This window comes from Neltuma alba, unplaced genomic scaffold (assembly GCF_004799145.2).
Source record: "Neltuma alba isolate B1F8T4 unplaced genomic scaffold, ASM479914v2 tig00000960_pilon, whole genome shotgun sequence".
NCBI lineage: Eukaryota > Viridiplantae > Streptophyta > Magnoliopsida > Fabales > Fabaceae > Neltuma > Neltuma alba.
The window spans coordinates 1-20,240 of record NW_021632272.1 but is presented as its reverse complement, the minus strand read 5'-3'; the positions used below and the strand labels follow the sequence as shown (position 1 = coordinate 20,240).

The window sequence follows — 20,240 nt, the reverse complement described above, 5'->3', positions numbered from 1 at the left end:
CAATGTTAACCTCTGGAGATGTCTCCATTTGTTTACTTTACCACCACAGAACCGGGGTACTATTCGGCAAAACTGCTTCGGGCCGTGATATTTATTAACATGAGAAGCATTAACTAAATTAGACCAGATAAACATGTTAAACTGAGGATTGGGGGGGTGCGCCTGGCCCTTGCTGTAGTGCAACGCAGGGGCGACGCTCGAGGATCCCAGTAGCAAGCTACCGTAATGGACCCTCCCCCTAAAAAAATAAATTTAATATCATGTGAGCCAATGGCCCACGTATCAGATATTAAACTGATAAGAACAGATACTACACTTGATTTTAGCCAAAAGGCCGAGAAAGGTATGCCTTGTTAAGTGCATTTGTTAATATTTTATATCCGCCCTTTGCCTAGAAACTATGGTATCTAATCAATGTGGGACTCGATAGCCGTGGCAGGCGGTCGTTTGCAACACTGATTCGGGATTTCATTTCGCCGTGTGCTTTCAACTTGACTCTCTGCTGGAATTTAAACTTGGCATTCTATAGATATATATATATATATATATATATATCATATATGTTTGTATATGATATATTTAAGTTTTGTTTGAATTCTACTATGTATTCATGATTACTACTTTCGGTTCTAATTATAAGAGCTAGTTGATTAATTTGAGTAGAGTAAAGAAAGAAGTTAAGTTAGTTATTTGTAATAGATATGTGTTCTTTTTTCTAAAATATCCTTGCTAATCAAATGTATTGGCTAAAATTATCATTGTTAGAAGCACTATCTTGAAAAAAATATATATAAATATTAGAGATAAGGTGGATAAATAAAAGTCAAACGAGGTCTTGTATTAAATATTCGAGATAGTATAATTTTGTTTGCAGAATCGTTGGAGATTGTCAGAAGAAAATTGTGAATGTACATGGCTAAAATATTTGATCCAAGCCAAATGCTGCAGACACTTAGCTCAGCAAGATCTAGTGGGCACGCCCAATATTGAAATGAATGAACTGTTCCTAACAGAAACTCCTTTATTATGTTGAGTTATCTTTCTCACTTCCTCTTTGGAAACGCTAATAAACATGAATGAAGAAATCAGAAACCAAAAAGAAGACATGACGGGCCTGCGAAGAAGACATAAGTTATTAGAAGAAGGCCAAAAACAACTAAGCCTAGTACTTCCTCTGTTCTCGGTGGGTCTCTTACAGTACAGTTTGCAAACCATCTCTGTCGTATTTGTTGGTCATCTTGGTACACTTCCTCTCTCTGCTGCTTCCATGGCCACCTCCTTCGTTTCTGTCACTGGCTTCAACTTGCTGGTAAATGCATTCTCTCTCACTTTTCCCATCAAACAACGTCATTATTATCAAACATCATCATCATTTATTTTCTGAGATTGTTCCTCGGCAACTTTCCCCGGGTCTTACTCTATGATCGATTCAGTTCTTGAAAATTTTTAACTTTGTTGGAGGACAAGATTCAAAGATCAAATAATTTAGGTGTTTGAACCAAACAATTCTTTTCTCCTGAGCTTTTTGAGTTTTGAGTGATTCTGATCCTTCAGGTACCTGCAATGGCATGGGACTGATCCAAGGATATTTGTTTTTCAATAGTATTCTTGAGCATATGATAAGACGGCTTCGTGTTCCCATGTTGTCGATAAGTTTTTTGGTTTCGGCCAAATGCTGTTTGCGTTGTTAATACTTATGTTGCTGTGTCTTTTTCCTTGCATGCCCACGGGAGAAACAAAGACGATATTTGAACATGAGATATTTGGCATCGTACTAAACTGTTAACACAATACACGACCGTCTAGTTTTTCCCATAACGTTATATTCCGTTTTCTGAACTTTTATATTGTCTTGCATTAATTATATATGGAATTTCTTCTTGGCATGTTCTGAACTCCCAGTGCCTTTTTGACACCTTGCGGAGTTTACTTGTTAAATATTTGAGACCTACTGATTAATCGAAAATTCGTTTATTATCTCATATTTAGAATGTCTTTATATTGTTTTTTTCACCTATAGAATGTCTTTATATTGAGAAATAAAGAAAAATTATTGTAGAAAATGATTGTAGACTATGATTTTGGGGTAAAATATAGAATTAAAAATTGGTGTTATATTGCAATGAAGAAAAACAAGAAAGAAATACAGTGTCTTTTTTTTAACCTTCAAATAGTGTCTAAATTATGTTACTCAAGCAATTTCTACATATCATAGATCCGTCTCTCTCAGGCCAAAGATAAACCAAATGCATTTAACATTCAAGCGAACCGGGTCTCCTTAAAATTAACAGTGTCAATTTTTGAGAAAATTTAAGAGAATCAAACAACACTCTTTTTTTCTTTCCTTTCTTTCTTTCTTCAAAATACTTTAGTTGTTTGTTGACTTAATTTGTGATTAATTGAACAGATGGGATTAGCGAGTGCACTGGACACCTTCTGTGGTCAATCATATGGAGCAGGACAGTACCACATGCTCGGCATACACATGCAAAGATCCCTGATCGTTCTTTCACTGAGCAGTGTGCTCCTTGCAATAATCTGGGCAAACACAGAACCAATTCTTATGGCTATGAAGCAAGATAAACTTATATCAAAAGAAGCAGGATCATATGCCTATTGCATGATTCCAAGTCTGTTCGCATTTGGCATCCTTCAATCCCTTATGAAATTCTTGCAAACTCAAAACATTGTCTTGCCCATGATGATAACTTCGGCAGTTGCAGCTCTGTTTCACGTCATTTTTTGTTGGCTTTTGGTTTTCAAATCTGGACTTGGAAGTCGAGGAGCAGCCATAGCAATTTCTGTGTCTTACTGGGTAAATGTGTTGTTAATGGCACTGTATGTGAGGTTCTCCTCTTCCTGCAAAGAATCATGGACGGGTTTCTCAAAGAAGGCTCTCCACAATGTCCCTGACTTCCTTAAACTTGCTGTTCCTTCTGCTATTATGATCTGGTATACGTTTCAAGTCACAGTTAAGATTGTAATTGTGTTTGATGTGGTAGTGTTGAACTTTGTTTTTGAACTTTGGACAGCTTGAAAGTGTGGACGTTTGAGCTGATGGTACTATTGTCAGGCCTTCTTCCTAATCCAACTCTACAAACTTCTGTGCTTTCAATATGGTCAGCTACCAAACCATAATTTTACCATGTTATTTTCCTAACCATGAGCAAGACAAGTTTCTGATTTATTATTGCAGCCTCAATATGTTCTCTGTAGCTTGGACGATCCCATTTGGTTTCACTGCTGCAGTAAGGTGATGATATATATAGTCTATATAGGACCAATTCTATGATGGTGAAAATCAGTTTTAACAAGAGGTGGTTGAATATGACAGCACACGAGTGTCAAATGAACTAGGGGCAGGAAATGCAGAAGCTGCAAGTTTAGCAGTTCGGGTGGTGTTAGGAATAGCCTTAAGCGAGGGTACGTTATTACTTCTACTGATGATTCTGCTTCGAAATCTCCTGGGACAAGTTTATAGCAATGACAATCAAGTAGTAAGACATGTGGCCTCCATGGTACCAGTTCTGGCCATTTCTAGCTTCCTTGATGCAATCCAAAGTGCCCTTTCAGGTCATTCTCGCATCTATATTTCTCATATTGTCCCGCAAAACACGACTCAAACTTGTGAAGGAAAAGTGATTTTTTGTGGTGTGACTATGGTTGGTCTATTTCCAGGCATCGTGAGAGGATGTGGATGGCAAAAGATTGGAGCTTACGTGAACCTGGCATCCTTTTATCTTGCTGGTGTTCCTTGTTCTGTGATATTAGCTTTCGTTGCGCACATGAATGCCAAGGTGATATTAAACTAGTAGTAATGCACACAAATACTACTATCTCTGATCTTAATTACAAGACTCCATTTGCAGTCTTATAAAACCTCATTTGTTACAAACAAGATCTTATAATTAGGACCAGAGGTAGTATGATTTATTTTGTTTATTGTTTTGTTGCATCATTCTAAGCATAAGTTAATTCTACAAACAAATTCATGTGTTTGTGTTGGGTGCGAAACAGGGGCTGTGGTTGGGGATCGTGGTTGCTTTTACACTGCAAGTGGTTTTTTCCTGGTCATCACAGTTCACACTGATTGGGAGAAAGAAGTAAGGCAAAGAGTTCCATAATTTATTTTATATTATATTATTTTATATATATATATATATATATATATATATATAAAAGCTTGTGTGTGTTTATGCACATTCGTTCGTCGATAAGGTAAAGGGGTTTGTTATTGTTTGTCTGCAGGCAAAGGAAGCTCAGAGTAGAGTGGAGTGCTCAATTATCTCCCTCACAGACACTGCACCAAGTGATCAGATATCGCCACCTGAATCACATGCAGCATAATTCTACCATACTAGCTAGTCTTGTTTTCCCACGTTGTATCAAGTTTTCTTATAATTAATGATTATGAAATTCGGATGTTAAGTTGATTGCCATGATTAAAAGCCGACCATAATTTTCTCATGTTAATATGAATAAATTAACGTTAGACCTTAGGTCTAGGTCTGTTCTTGATAGGCTAGACTATTTGATCAGAGGCCAGAGAATCTTTTTAGTCAAGTGAATCCTAATAGGAAAAGGAATTAAATCACCATTAATTCCTATGAGAGAATTAGGGAATAAGAAAAATGACCAATTAGGAAATTAATCAAGCATTAATTTTTTGATTGTGAATTGAGGGGCAAGCAGGAAATCATCTTACAATAAATGAGAGAGATTATACCTTTCTAATCTGAAACAATGATCACCCTGGCCCGATAAATAAGAAGTTTTTCTTTAACCTGCTCTTCACACAACTGTCGATTATCTTTTCTTTTCTCTTATTTTTCTAGTACATTTATTGTGACATTTTTATGAGCTCCGGAATCGGCTTGGTGTGGATTCTTACTATCTATTTCATTATTCTTCAATTAACATATCCATTATATTTGAAAATTTAATCTTTTTTATGTAATTCTTCTTCAAAATTTCAGATATGGAAGTTCATGAAACAAATATTAAGATTTTAATGATCGACTTCTTTTAAAAAAATTCAAAGGCATTTGAAGTTGTCAAATTTAAGTAAGGACAATATTGGAAAGAAGAAATAATTAAAAATTTTAGACATCAATTTACTTAACATGTTCTTTTAGTATTTATTAATAAGAAAATTCGCTCTTGGAATGAAAAGTTGAAAGAAAATCTTCAGCAAATCACTTTTTGAGGTTGCTTATGTGGACTTGAAAGAAAAGGCAGAAATCTATGAAGGTGGGGTGAAAAAAGATGAAAGGTTTTGAACTCCCCCTCGTTCTTGGTAGGTGGATGAACAATTGAAAATTCTAAATTCTAAAATCTTAAATAAGGTGATCTAACATCTAAGCTCCCAGGAGTTTGACTGGGAGAGACTGGATCTAAAAGAAGCAGCTTATATTGATGAATAATTGCGTTATGTACAAAGAGTAGACTTTCTCAATTATATGTTAACTGATTTTGTGGTCAATTACATGTTAATTAAAAAAAACAAAGAGAGAATAACAAAAAAAAACTCAAATTATTAGATCTCAAATCAAGTTTGGTAACAACATTTTATTTAGTGTTAACGATGCTGAATTTGCAAATAACAAAAAAATTTGTTAACATTCTTTATTTTATATTTACAAATTTTCAGTTTTTTTTGTCATTTTACTAAAAACAAATGATAGCTTTTTTTTTTATTTAAATAAAAAAAATTGGGTGTAATTTGGTTTTTTGTGGGTCACCGTGCAAAGTATTTTGGTTTACCTTTTTTCTGTCTACGTTTTGTCTTTTTCCTCCATTTTGTTTGTTAGTGCATGCCGCATGCATATGAGTCAAATATGTTTACAGATTGTATGCTCTGAGGGATATTCACAGAGTAGTTACTGGATTTTCTTCCTCTCTTCTGCGCCTTCCAGAACTAAACCCCAGGCACCGTCTTCCCTGTGTTGCTCGCTTTCTGGGCCTCTAGTCGGGTGCTCACTTCAACCTTTGTCTCTGTGCAGAATTTGTGTCCTCTCACCATGGGTACGTGGTTTGTCTACCCTATAGAATACGTGCTTATCTCTTTTTTCTTATCCAATCCGATCCATTCGTCGCTTGGAATTAATCTGTTTGAGATTTTCATGGTTATGGTTTTACTTGATGTTTTAAAAGATGAGGAAATTCCTTCAGTGGAAGATCAAAAGAATGTGACGACAGATAAGAGAAGAAACTTGGATGTTCTGTTCGTTGGTCATGTTGGTAAGTTGTCTACAAGGTTCTTTAATCATTATATGGGTTAGCAGTAGTTCATATGATTGGACTATAATATGTGACTTGATCAAAGACTTAAAAAAACAGATGAATAAATAATGAAATTAAGTTAATAAAATTAAATTAAATTAATCAAATTTTTAATGATTGAATGAATGAATAAAAATGTAAATTTTTCTTCACGGCTGCCATTATACAGGATTTTGATTTATCTATCTGTCTATCTATCTACCTTCCTACTATGTATCTTTCTATCATTATACACACACACACATGATTAATTGATGATTTTATATACTAGGTATATGGCTTATATAGTGGACACTAATGAAGAGGAGAGGGTAAAGGTATGGGCCATGAATTTATTAGCTATAAGGATTTGAATGCTTCGTCCAATGTGCTTAGTTTTGCTTTTATGTTTTGTTAACAAGTTGTCCCAATCGCAGGGCAAAACAGTTGAAGTTGGAAGGGCGCATTTTGAGACAGAAAAAACAAGGTTTACAATTTGGGATGCACCTGTGTATCTGTTTTTCATGATTCTGATTCGATTTGTTTTACATGCTTTGAAATTGCAGATTCTCTTAAACAATTGTTTGGTATAGAAGCTAGCTTTTCGGACGCACATTCACATAGTTGACGTGTCTTGTAGTTGTTTATATTGATCATGATGATGATGTTCTCTTGGAAATTTTAATGTTTTTAAATGAATGTATGTCCTAGTCTCTACCCTTCTGTCTCACCTGAATAATTATTATGTAGGGCCACAAAAGCTATGTCCCCAACATGATCAGTGGTGCTGCCCAAGCTGATATTGGAGTTTTGGTAAGCGGATTATGATGTGTCAAACTCTCTCTTGATCTCCGGTGGGGTTTGATTAGCAGACATGTGATGATCTCTCCCTATTTTGCCAGGTAATTTCTGCTCGAAAGGGAGAATTCGAAACTGGACATGAAAGAGGTGGACAAACCCGTGAACATGTCCAGCTTGCAAAAACAATAAGTGTGTCTAAGCTGATTGTTGTTAATAAAATGGACGAGCCTGCAGTGAAGTGGTCAAAAGAAAGGTGCTCTCTCATCCCCCCACTCTATCATCTCCTTATTTTCTCTCCTCCCTTCTTCACTTCCGTTTTTTAAGAGATTTCTTACCTGTGTTGTGTTTCTAGGTATGATGAAATTGAGTCAAAGATGATTCCTTTTCTTAAGTCATCGGGCGACAGTGTGAACTAAGGTACTGGTGCTTAGCAAGTTCAATTATACATGAAGATCATGAAATTAATGGGGATGTTAATCATAGAATTCAGGTTGGGTTTTTTAAATATATTGTTTATTTTGATCTTACTGCTCTACAACTATCTCAATCGTGAGCTACTTGAAAAGCTTGGAAAATGGCTGAGAAACCCCAATTAAGGAAATTATTTTAATAAAGTATTTAATGTCATTCTTAGGTGTTTGGCATTTAAATGGTTAGGGATGTGATACTAATTTACAAGCTTTAATTTACCAGATGTGCTGTTTTTACCTTTATCTGCGCTGACTGGTGCAAACATAAAAACAAGAGTGGATAAAAGCACCTGTCCTTGGTGGGATGGTCCCTGCCTATTTGAAGCCCTTGATTGTGTTGAAACTCCACCTCGGGACCCCAAAGGCCCTTTCAGGTGATGTGCCTTTTACCTTATTTGCATGAAGTGTCATTGTGTAATCTAGCAACTGGGAAAGTTGTCATTTGTCTTCAAAGTGGGCAGATGTGTAATTCATATGGTGCGTCTTTAAATTTCAAATATGGTAAATCTTTCCACCAGGATTAAATTTTCTTAGTAGGTTGCTAGGACTGTACTGAGTTTGTAAGATCTTACCACTTTACCAGAAAATTTTCTTTGAAAACTGTATATGCTGATTTTAGAATATCCCAATGTTCGTATTTATTGCCTCTTATGTTCTTGCTGATTCAGCTGTTATGTTATGTTTCTGTTGATTGCTTAAGGGTTCTGCTGAAAAATATGTAGTCTTTTCCCTCCTAAAAAAAAAGAAAGTTGGATGACCAATTTCCTTGTTATTGTTGAACTTCTGATTTGAACAGGATGCCTATTCTTGACAAATTCAAAGACATGGGAACTGTTGTTATGGGAAAAGTTGCATCCCAAATAGGGTTGGACCTTATTCTGCTCTCTAATATTCCTTGAGTTGTGAGCTTTCTCCTCTTTTTCTGACTCGGTAAACATGGAACACTGCCAAAAAATAATAGCAGGATCATGTAAAAGTTGTTGCTGTATTCATTGATGAAGATAGGGTCAAACAATCAGGACCTGGTGAGAATCTACGTGTTAGAATATCTGGTGTTGAAAAAGACATATTAAGCGGGTTCATACTGTCTAGTGTTGGTAAGCATTTTCCGCTCCCTTCGTTTGTTTCCTTTTGTTGTGATTTGTTCTATCCAGTGTTGCTTTGTGGAATAATCTAGATAATATTATCACCAGCAATTTCAGTTGTGCTAAAATTAGGCAACAAGTGATCTATCTTATGGTTCATATTTCATCTCTGCATCTGATAGGATGCCCTGAAGTATCTGAACCATGAGATGCTCTCAGACTGGCTCAGCTAACTTTTACCAGTACTGCTGATTCACCATTCTTTTGCTTTCACCTAGTGAATAAAGAATGCAATATATATTACTTGGATTTCAAATCTTCATCAATGGGATTCTACTGAATTAAATATGGTTTCCAGTACTTTACTGTTGTTTCTTTTTCTAAACATCGATATCCATTCGCTGTTCATATTTTAATGTCATTTTTGTTTTCATTTTTCCTCCTGCAGAAAATCCAATACCAGCTGTTACTGAGTTTGTGGCTCAGCTGCGGATTCTTGAATTGCTGGACAGTGTAAATATTCTCTCATCTGGGTGTTACTTTTTGGATTTCAGTGCAGTATGCATATGCTAAGGAGTTCTCATAGTTTTATATATAGATAGATAGTTTCTGTATAATCTTCAATAAGATTAACCGATGTTACATCACTTTCTAGGCTATTTTTACTGCTGGGTACAAGGCGGTATTGCAGATCCACTGTATTGTTGAAGAATGTGAGATTGTTGAACTCCTACAGCAAACTGATCCAAAGACAACGAGACCTATGAGAAACAGACCTCTCTTTGTGAAAAATGGTGCTTTTGTTGTCTGCCGAATCCAGGTACATTTTATTGCCACGTCAATTTGGAACATCATTTCTGTTTGATAACTTGTTTGGTGTTGCTATATGTGGAAATTATCTCACAGAACCAGTGTGTGAGTTCCATAAAAGTTCTTACCTCCTGCTGCTTGAGCATGACGATTTTGGTGAGGAACCTCTCAACTGCTTTGCTGTATCATATATGCTGCTAAATTGCTTGTTTCTTACTATATAATGTTTTATTCGCTGGCAACCTAGCTGTAGAATCAACGTACTGAAGATTTCCAGCCAGAAAAAAAAATTTTCCAAATAAAAATATTGCAATTCTATATCTTGTTACTAGGCCCACAGTTACTAACTCGAGGATTTACGTGCTGGTCCAAAAAAAAAAAAAACTCGAGGATTTACGAACTACTACCTCAATTTCCAAATATAAGATTTTTTTGGGTACAATGGGAGGGCCCAAACCCAATCAACTAAAATTCTAAATATCAGATTTAGTTTGTAGGGTGATTTGCGTTACAAATCAAATCTTATATTTAGAACTAGAGGTATTGCTATTTAGGACTGTTTGTTTTGAGATTAATTAAGCTAAGTGAGGAAGTTTTCTAGAGAATCTTAAGCTAAATATGAGTTGTTAAAGACCAAGGATTTAGATGTATTAAACATCAGATCGTGATCTAATAATGTTAAAGACATTTATTTATTTATTAGATCACAATCTGATGGTTAATATTATAAAATTATTTGCTTCTGTGGAGGCTGCTTTTTTTTTTTTTTTTTAATCTTTTCAACTTCTTACGATCCTCCTTCAATTTTAATTTTTCAACTCGAACGGGTTTGGTAGTCCAACACAATGACCGGTTCTCTCAGACTCATCCCAGGCATCGATATATTGATTTTTTTTTTTTGGTGTGGGAGGGGCACTTATTTATAGTAGTAGAGGATGCGTGTGCGTTAACTCAACTGATCAAGTGCTTGCGTTTATTTTATCCTCCTTCAATGTGTAATGAGTGACTACAATACAACAGCTTGGTTCCGCTGTGTGCTTGAGAATATTCAAATATTCAAATTATGAAGTGAATTCAACAAAGGAAAAATCCTTTAAAAAAATACCTTTGAAATTTCAAAATTAAATCAAGAATGACTATAAAAATGTATTGTTCTTTATTTTTAAATATTGTCCATGGTTATTAAAGTGATTTGTAATTTAAAGGTTTTTTTTTTTGTTGCAATTCTTCCTTAAACAAATGTGAATATATTGTTTTAAAGCATAATTGATTGATGTCATTTTAAAAACAGTCATGGCAACAAAATCCATAAGTAAGGGTCTTCCTAATAAATAATAATGAGAGAATTACAATAAGGTTTCAAAAAAAAAAATAATACAAAATAAGTCTTATAAGTTGTCATTTTTATTCTGAAACTTGTGCTACTTAGTTGTTATTGAGACTTCTTAATAATTATTTTCTTCTTAGAATCTTGTTGTAATTCTCCCAGTAATAACTCATAAAGTATGGTCGTGTGTTTAAATTTTGCCGTCTGGCAAAATAGTGAACAATAAGTAATAAATATCTCTATAGATATTCAACTAAAGTCGGGAATTTATCCGTAAACCTTTGAGACCTAACTTTCTATAATTTTTCTGTAAGAAAATAATAAAGATATTTTAATTAAATATAACACACACTATAGAGAGAGACAATAGTGGTGTGTTATTTTTTTCCCCCAAAAAAATTGCTTTTCGGGGGAAAATTTGTTTTTCAAATGAGAACCATATATGTGTGAAGCTTAGCGTAAAAACACACAACGACGACAGAATCATAAATGATTGCCAAAATGTTTCATACACAGTCAGCTCAGGCGACCAAAACTAATGGGAATGGAAACCAAGCTAGTTCTTCATCATCAATACTATTATTCATAATGTGAGGGTTCATATCTTCATCATGGTTTACTATTATTTATTGGCTGACACGGAACGTACGCGGTTGAAGGCGATATTGTAGTAGTCAACGACAGAATCTCTGGGAGGTAAGCAATCGTTGAAAGGTGAAGTTTGCGGCAAGTTGAGGCTCCATTGATGAAGATGTGGGAACCTCTCAGCAGTGAGCAATTCCATCTCTCCAACTTGTTCCACAACATTCAGCCAATGAGGTATCCAGCCTGCTACTATGTCCAAATACCCAATCTCTTCTCCCCCAAAATATTTCTTCCCTTCAATCTGCTTTTCCAGAACTGCAAGTGATTCCAGAGCTGACTCTATGGCTTTCCCCTTTCCTCCTCCTTGTGCTACCCCAGCTCTCCATACACCCACCACACACTGTCATTTCATGTTAATTTGTAAGAATTGACCAATCCCGGGAAACGGTATTATAAAAGAAAGGCACAGAGAAGAGAGAAAAGACAAGGAATGCTGTAAATTATGCTGCACCATTGAGGGTATATAGACTCAAAAGATGGTTTATAATAACAAATGCAGAGTCTTCTATAATAGTTACAATAATGAATATATTGTTCATATCGGGCAGCCAAATAGCAGAGTTTATGAAGTAAACCCAAAGTTCAGAAGACCGGCTCAGTTGTATCAGCTAGTTAGATCCCATAGTGAGCTCACCTGGCATATTTACATCCATCAAAACTCTGGGTGGGACAAAGATTATGCCTTGACAGTGCTCAATACATACTGAAATCTGATTGAAAATTACATTTGACCTGGTGGGATTAACTAAAACTGACTGGCTCACAATTATAAACTCTGGCCAAGTTTCAATCCAATCCAACAATCGACATTGACTCATGATCATGGGTTAAGTTCTTTGGAACTGAAAGTACACTTCACAAATATCATTTCGTTAAAAAAAACTCTTGGTAAAGATCCGAAATCAGATCAGAGCATGTCATTTGAACTATTGCTGTTTTTTCTTTTTTCGACTGACATTTGAACTATTGCTGTTGAGTGAAATGAACTTAGTCCCGACTTAACAGTTATAGCTCTTGAATTGAGGATCAGCAATGGATCAAACAAAAACCAAATTGAAAGATATGAGGATACAAATATATGGAAAGTAAGATCAATGATACCTTCTCATCGATAAATCTTGCCCAGAAACGAGCATGGGCTCGATCGTAAGGGTCCTGTGGAAGCAGAGGATTTTGCTTCCAAGTCTCGTCGATGTACTCGAGGATGACGAGGGATTCAGCAATAGGTAGGCCGTTATGGAGAAGAACAGGTACCTTCTTGTGTACAGGATTGGACTGAAGAAGGAGGTCGCTTTTATTGAGCAGATTTTCTTTGATGTATTCGTATTCCACGCCCTTCATCTTCAAGACCCATTCGATTCTGGCACAGGGAAAGCTCTGAGGAGTCGCAATCAGCCTCACTTCCCCCATTTTCGCGCTTCTAAGCCTGCAAGAGGATCCTGGATTCTTTTGATTTGATCTCCTGATTTAACAGCTGCATTCTTTATTTGGCCCATATGCATGATTGTATGGCAAGGCCAGCGGAAGTCAACGTTCAAAATCATTGTCCTAAAAACTAATTGAAAAAGCAAAAGGCCACAACGGTCGATGTAGGAAATACTGCTACTTTTTGCCACGTAAAATGTTGAGATAAATAATTTACTTATTATTAGATCACGATTTGATAGTTAATATTCATTAATTAATTAAGATTTAATTGGAAGATCCAAATTCAACCTGTAATCTGTTTCTTCTCCTCCTTCTACCTAAAAAGATTTACCACATGCAAGTTTGGATGCTCCTACAACCAATTGAAAAAAATATATTTTTATATATCAAGATAAAAAAAATTTTTTTTTACCTTGTATATGGCAAAATCACTTCTAAAAAGCTAATATGAACACTTTCAACATCTAGTTCTTAATATAAAAGTTACTTTACTAAGTTAGATATATTAAGAAAATTAATGAACTTAATTATTTTATAATAAATATGAGTTAATTTTTTTTTCAAAATACTCTTTTTAATCATAACTATCATTTGATAAAAACTTCTTAGTATGTGTAAGTAATAGAGATACTTTAAAAAAATAATTATAAATTTGTGAAACAAAATATATTAACCTTTTATGTTTAAAATCAAGTCCAATCCTCAATTCCTTTTCATATTTAGGACAGGAGTAATATTTTTTTTCATAGCTTAAATTTTTTTTGCCAATACTTTGACATAGGCCCAAAAAACTACATGTTTCTTGTATTTCTTTTAAAAAAATCTACACCAACAATTAATGTCAACAAAAGGTAACCTGGTTACTAAGAATTTGACTCATAATATAAGATGGTGTATTTAAATTCCGTTGTGGATACGAGTATAAATTGTTCAGCAGTGATTGTATCAAATTTCATGAATAAGAGCTTCATTCAATTTGCTGTCGTTTCTGCGCCTCTAAAAACCAAACACTCCTGTTTAAACATTTGAAGTCAACAATCATCATATTTTTGACAAATATTATTTTCTGTTATCATCCAATCTTCATTCCTAACATATCTTTTTTGGTATTTGACGTAGCTTCTTACCATCATACAAAGATCCGAAAGCTCAAAAGCATATATGTGTAAAGCCTAGCATAAACACACAATCACTACAGTATCATAAATTATCGTCAAAATATTCCATACACATCCAGCTCAAGCGACCAAAACTAATTGAAATGGAAACCATGCAAGTTCTTCATCATCAATATTATTCAGAATGTGAGGGTTTATATCTTCATCACGGTTTATTATTTATTGGCTGCCATGGAACGCACGTAGTTGAAGCCGAAACTGAAGTAGTCAACAACAGAATCTCTGGGAGGCAAGCAGTCTTTGACAGGTGAAGTTTGCAGCAAGTTAAGGCTCCATTGATGAAGATGAGGGAACCTCTCAGCAGTGAGCAACTCCATCTCTCCAAGTTCTTCCAGAACATTCAGCCAATGAGGTATCCAACCTGCTACTATGTCCAAATACCCAATCTCTTCACCACCAAAATATTTCTTCCCTTCGATCTGCTTATCCAGAAGAGCCAGTAACTCCAGAGCTGACTCTATGGCTTTCTCCTTTCCTTCTCCTTGTGCCACCCCAGCTCCCCACACACCAGCCACACACTGTCATTTCATGTTAATTTGTAAGAACTGAGCAAACTCGGGCCAAGGCCCCCAAAAAAAAAAGAAAAACAAGACAAGGAATGCTGTAAACCAAACTCTATTATATATACTCAACAGATGGCTTACCATAATACATAATATATTCTATGATGATTCCAATGAATATTATGTGCATATTTGCCAACCAAATATGATGAACACTTGGCTTAGTACAGGACTGAGCTCAGATTGAAACATTAAATTCAACCTGGTGGGGTTAACTATAAAAGGATCACTCCTTAGCCAACAATAGCTATAAATTTTAGCTCAGTTTTAATCCAATCCAAGAGGTAATATTGACTCATGAATCATGATAGTGGGTTCAGTTCTCTGAAACTGAACATACACTTCGCAAATCAAATCGTAAAAAGACTTGGTAAAGATCCGAAATCAGATCAGAGCATATCATTCGAACTGATGCTGTTATAACTCTTGAATTAACGATCAACAATCAATCAAACAAAAACTTCTTTGAAAGATATAGGGATGCAAAATATGTAGAAAGTGAGATCAATAATACCTTCTCATCGATAAATCTTGCCCAGAAACGAGCATGGGCTCGATCGTGAGGGTCCTGTGGAAGCAGAGGGTTTTGCTTCCAAGTCTCGTCGATGTACTCGAGGATGACGAGGGATTCAGCAATAGGTAAGCCGTTATGGAGAAGAACAGGTACCTTCTTGTGTACAGGATTGGACTGAAGAAGCAGGTCGCTTTTATTGAGCAGATTTTCTTTGATGTATTCGTATTCCACACCCTTCATCTTCAAGGCCCATTCGATTCTGGCACAGGGAAAGCTCTGAGGAGTCGCAATCAGCTTCACTTCCCCCATTTTCGCGCTTCTATGCCTGCAAGAGGATTCTCGATTCTTTTGATTCAATTCCCGATTAACACCTTCTTTCTTTCTTCATCAGTCATCAGTCTTATTTGGCGGTTGGCGCCTATAAACAAATGGTTGATCATATGGCGAGGCTATCGGAAGTCAACGTTCAAAATCTAATCGAAAATGCCAACAATCACAACGGCCCATGCAGGAAATACTTAAAAAAAAAAAAAAAAAAGAACGTGTGGATCCTATATTGTAGTCGTATTTCCATAATTATTTGTTTTTATTTTAATAATGAATTTTATTACTATGAAAAATATGTTTAATAAAATCACTTTTTATTGTTAGTTTGTCTTTTTTGCCTACCTAAAGGAATTAGTAATATGACGAAAGTTTATTTGCGCATAACCTAAATTTGGAAAGTTTATTTACATGTAAAACGAAGTTTGAGTTAGCTAGATTAAAAAAAATAGAAGGCATATGATGAGTAGCATGTTATGTTTTATTACTGAAATAACGAAATAATTGATAATAAGACGTTATTTACATAAACATGAAATTGTCGGAGATTTTTTTGTCTAATTCTAAATATTAATAAAATCATTTATACTTGGTTTACAATTTAGATAAAGCTTGTACAATTTATTCAGTTTATTTAAAAGTTACTTTGAAATGTTAATACTTAAATTTTGGTTAAAATTTTTGGAGGTAAGGTGCGCTTGTAGTAACCCGTTTTATCCCATGCGTGGCTAAATCACTGAGATGAGACAAAAAAAATGGGCTGCATTTTTTCCAAACGACACCGTTGAGGCAATACAGTTGAAAAATGAATGAAAGAGACGTTGTCATGGGGAAGAAATGGATGGCCACGATCTCATAAATCGAGGGCTGAGATGTGCCCTTCCGTTGTCGGTAAACGGCACGCCGTTCGGAAAATGCACAAACGAGCGAGTTGATGGCCTTCAAGCTTTCAGCTTCTACCGCTTTTAGCTAGCCTTGCTTTCAGTGTTTATTAGTAAAGCTTGATGGGGCTTTCAACGGCTTTCTTGCATCTTGATTCCTTCTCGCCAGAGCCCCAATTAGTTCGCAATGTTTTACTGGCAAATTCTTAATTTTTAATTTTAAGCAGAATTAGCTCCGATAATAGCATCAGGACAAAAATTTGAGGGGGCGAAAATGTCAGACATCGATGCGTCTAAGAAAGTAGCCGATAGATATCTGAGGCGTGAAGTTCTCGGTGAAGGTACCTATGGAGTCGTATACAAAGCCATTGATACAAAGGTAACTCCAATTAAACCATTTGCTTTTATGCTAATTTTTAATTTATTTTGGAACAAACTTATCTTGCAGTTCTTAGAAACATGATTTTAAAAACGAAAAATGGAGGAAATTGGGTTAATGAAGATGATTTGGAAAAGAGATTTCGATCTCTTAATGTGAATGACGAGCCTTCTTGGTTGAATAATGTTGATGACCCAGAAAATCATTGATCTTCAAATATGGCCTTACAATAATATAAATAAACAATCGAGTTTTTCGATAGTTTGTTTTTCTAAAGTTCCAATGACTCGCAAAGGGTGTTTATTTTCTTGCCTCCTCTGGGCTTTAAATATGTGCCATAGGGTATAAACAAGAGTTTCTTACCATTTGCTGACGCAAAGGTGGCATCCTTTCATTAGTTGGCGCTCTTATGAAATTGAATTCTATGCTTGAACAGACTGGACAGACGGTTGCAATTAAAAAAATTCGACTTGGCAAGCAGAAGGAAGGGGTAAATTTTACTGCTCTTAGAGAGATTAAACTGCTCAAAGAGCTCAAAGATCCCAATATTATTGAGTTAATTGATGCATTCCCGCATAAAGGGAATTTGCATCTCGTGTTTGAATTCATGGAGACGGACCTTGAAGCTGTTATACGAGATCGAAATATTTTTCTTTCACCAGCGGATATAAAATCCTACCTTCAAATGACACTTAAAGGTCTTGCTTATTGCCACCAAAATGGGTTTTGCATAGGTAAAGCATGCTACTTTTTGTTCACTAAATTTGTATTACATTCTTTTTGTGATGAGTGAAAAGTTTGCTAATAAATCCTCAGGGACATGAAGCCAAATAATTTATTGATAGGACCAAATGGACAGCTGAAACTTGCAGATTTTGGTTTAGCAAGGATATTTGGGAGCCCGGATCGAAGGTTCACTCATCAGGTTCGCTTCTTTATTCAGAGTGCATTGATCCTTTTCAATATGTGGGCACCTATACGTTGACTTAGTGGCTCTGGAGACTAGTTCCTTTCTGTTAAATAAAACCCAACATTCTGCATAAAACTTTGAATTCATAATTCACAGAATTCTGTTTGTTATCCTACTTTCTGTGGATTCTCTTGCAACAATTTTAGCAATGCTCCCTAATATTTGGATGTCACAGAATGTATAACTAGTAGGGACCTTATTAGTGGTTTGCCTAATATGATTAAATAGTTCTTTTTTAAGCAAATATAGGTTCAAACCTGTAGACTATGCCTTAAGATCTTCATAGTAACAGCTGGTCTGTGTTTGAAATGTTTTATTTTTTAATAAATTTTTTGTATTGTTTATTGCCTTTAAAGATGGGTATACAGGGTAAGAAAAGAACACTTTGCAGATTCAAAACTTGAAATTGGTGGAAGAAGTGCTTCTTCTGATTGCTTGTGTTCTAGGTCTTCCGTTCACTTGGATCATTATCTCATGGTGACTTACAGGAGTTGAGTAGAATATGCGACTAGTGAAATTTAGGAAGCTTGCTTGCAGCATAAATGGCTTGCCAAATGTTTCTTTACGTATTCCAATCAGTCTAGCCGTTTTCATTAGGAACTGCTGCATATTATTAAGCATGCCCTGTTTCATCTGAGGATTCATCTTTTATGCTTTCTTCAAGTGCATGGATCTCCATGCTTGACCCTTATGCTTCTTCTGTGAATAGGTGTTTGCTCGGTGGTATAGAGCACCTGAGCTGTTATTTGGAGCCAAACAGTATGGGTCAGGGGTTGATGTTTGGGCTGCAGCTTGTATATTTGCTGAACTTCTGCTTCGTCGGCCCTTTTTGCAGGTAAAGGAAGATTCTCAGTGACTAGGGACAATCAATTGATATATTTGAATGTTTGTCTTGAGATCATGGATTTTTTATCTGAGTATAATCATTTGGCCCTTTTATATAGAAAAATCTGCTTAGCTTTATCAAACTGTTCATATTGCAGTTTGAATAAGCTGCTGGTTATGTTGATTTTATTGACTATTGGTTTAACTCTCATGTAATCTGAGCTCTCATACTTCATCATATTGGCTATTGGTCTTAAACTTTGCTTTTAAAAGAGAGAACTTGTTATTTTGTACTTTGATGATGTAATTTGTTGTGTCGGATGATTTTATTCTTGTGCTTCTGTATGCGGTAATAATTAATCATTCATCATTGAAGTTTTTAATCATTTTTCTCTTATTTTCTGAATCTTGATAGGGTTCAAGTGATATTGATCAATTAGGAAAGATTTTTGCTGCATTTGGGACTCCAACACCCTCTCAGTGGGCTGATATAGTATACCTTCCTGATTATGTCGAATACCAATATGTTCCAGCCCCTCCTTTGCGTTCTTTATTCCCAATGGCAAGTGATGATGCTTTAGATTTGTTGTCAAAGATGTTTACATATGATCCTAAAGTTAGAATTTCAGTGCAGCAGGCTTTAGAGCACAGGTATGTTATGTGCCTTGACGTCATAAAGATTTTGATAACTGTGTGTTCTATTGCATATTTAGTCTTCTTTTTTCCTTTAGGTATTTTTCCTCTGTGCCTCTGCCCACGGATCCTGATAAGCTTCCTAGACCTGCCCCAAAGAAGGATCTTAAGGCTTCTGATTTCAATCCACATGAGGGCCCGACTGTTTTATCACCTCCTAGAAAGTCTAGGAGAGTGATGCCAGGGCGTGATGGATTTGAAGGAAATGCATTACAAGGAGATAAAGCTGATGATAATGCTGGTGATTACATACAAAAGGCTGGTGATAATACTGGAAAGAATGATACAGCTGCAACGTCAGTAGACTTTTCTATATTTGGATTAAACCCTCCAAATAGGCCTACAATTAGCAGGTAAAACAATATTTGGATTAAGTCACACAAGCGGATCATATCAGTCACGGCTCTTCAGCTTGCGTACAGAGCTGTAATCCTTCTGCTAAAATTATTCAAGTTAAAAAGTTTATACGTAAAGCTGATGTAGTACATCAGACACGCTGTTTAGATTTTTGCCATATGCCCTGTAATTGGATTTACTTTAGATAATTTTCATATCGTCATCTGGATACATAAGCACTTTTTCTCTTCCTATTACTACTTTTAGTAACAGCACAAAGTAAAAGGTCTGGACTCGTACTATGCTTGTGTTTTGATACATGATTGCAAATAAAGTAGCAAGACAACCCTCGTTATAGATTTATAATTATTGCTTAGGCATATTTCATTTCAATATACTTAATCTGTACACACTACACAGAACCTTTGATTGTGAATAGCTGTGAATTATGCCATACCGGTTGTACCTGTGAGAAAATAGCGCTACATCAGGGTAATTGGATCTGTTTTATGTTACTTCTATAACGGTATATTTTCACAATGGGTGGCAGTGTGTCGGATCTTTTTATTGTTTAATTCACGTAAATGATGCAAACTAATTTTTAATCCCTCTTTTGGTTTTGCAGCGCTGACAGATCACATCTGAAAAAAAATTAGATCTAGAATTTCAACATCCAGAATGAATATTCTAGTACAGGAGCCATTAGAGCCGTCCTGATCTGTGCTTCTCCGTGTAAAGCTACTATGGATG

The 20,240-nt window shown here is 35.6% G+C and overlaps 2 protein-coding genes, 1 non-coding gene and 3 pseudogenes across 3 annotated transcripts; 3 read left to right on the top strand and 3 right to left on the bottom strand.

Annotated features, from left to right (window-relative positions):
* Positions 1–151: 151 nt before the first annotated feature.
* On the bottom strand, positions 152–347 carry LOC114749273 (U2 spliceosomal RNA). The gene has a single exon (XR_003740536.1). It is a non-coding gene; the product is annotated as a U2 spliceosomal RNA (small nuclear RNA).
* A 758-nt stretch (positions 348–1,105) lies between these two features.
* On the top strand, positions 1,106–4,347 carry LOC114749209 (protein DETOXIFICATION 16-like; annotated as a pseudogene).
* Positions 4,348–6,551: 2,204 nt separating this feature from the next.
* On the top strand, positions 6,552–13,070 carry LOC114749240 (eukaryotic peptide chain release factor GTP-binding subunit ERF3A-like; annotated as a pseudogene).
* LOC114749263 (probable glutathione S-transferase) lies at positions 11,214–12,852 on the bottom strand. Its single transcript, XM_028937764.1, has 2 exons — positions 12,501–12,852; positions 11,214–11,739 (listed from the first exon to the last, which is right to left on the bottom strand). Exons 1-2 carry the CDS (start codon positions 12,807–12,809, stop codon positions 11,377–11,379), a joined length of 672 nt encoding a protein of 223 aa, XP_028793597.1. The 5' UTR covers positions 12,810–12,852; the 3' UTR covers positions 11,214–11,376.
* Positions 13,071–13,987: 917 nt separating the features above from the next.
* LOC114749255 (probable glutathione S-transferase) lies at positions 13,988–15,435 on the bottom strand. The gene is made up of 2 exons (XM_028937752.1): positions 15,083–15,435; positions 13,988–14,523 (listed from the first exon to the last, which is right to left on the bottom strand). The coding sequence occupies exons 1-2, from the start codon at positions 15,389–15,391 to the stop codon at positions 14,161–14,163; spliced, it is 672 nt and encodes a 223-aa protein (XP_028793585.1). The 5' UTR covers positions 15,392–15,435; the 3' UTR covers positions 13,988–14,160.
* A 1,078-nt stretch (positions 15,436–16,513) lies between these two features.
* On the top strand, positions 16,514–20,194 carry LOC114749246 (cyclin-dependent kinase D-2-like; annotated as a pseudogene).
* Positions 20,195–20,240: the final 46 nt, after the last annotated feature.

What these genes read in the sequence shown, in the direction of transcription:
- LOC114749255 (XM_028937752.1), bottom strand. Translation starts at nt 15,391, where the DNA reads ATGGGGGAAGTGAAGCTGATTGCGACTCCTCAGAGCTTTCCCTGTGCC. An exon ending in CAAGATTTATCGATGAGAAG is followed by an intron (nt 14,524 to 15,082) that starts GTATTATTGATC and finishes ATGAAATGACAG; the next exon opens with TGTGTGGCTGGTGTGTGGGG.
- LOC114749263 (XM_028937764.1), bottom strand. Translation starts at nt 12,809, where the DNA reads ATGGGGGAAGTGAGGCTGATTGCGACTCCTCAGAGCTTTCCCTGTGCC. An exon ending in CAAGATTTATCGATGAGAAG is followed by an intron (nt 11,740 to 12,500) that starts GTATCATTGATC and finishes ATGAAATGACAG; the next exon opens with TGTGTGGTGGGTGTATGGAG.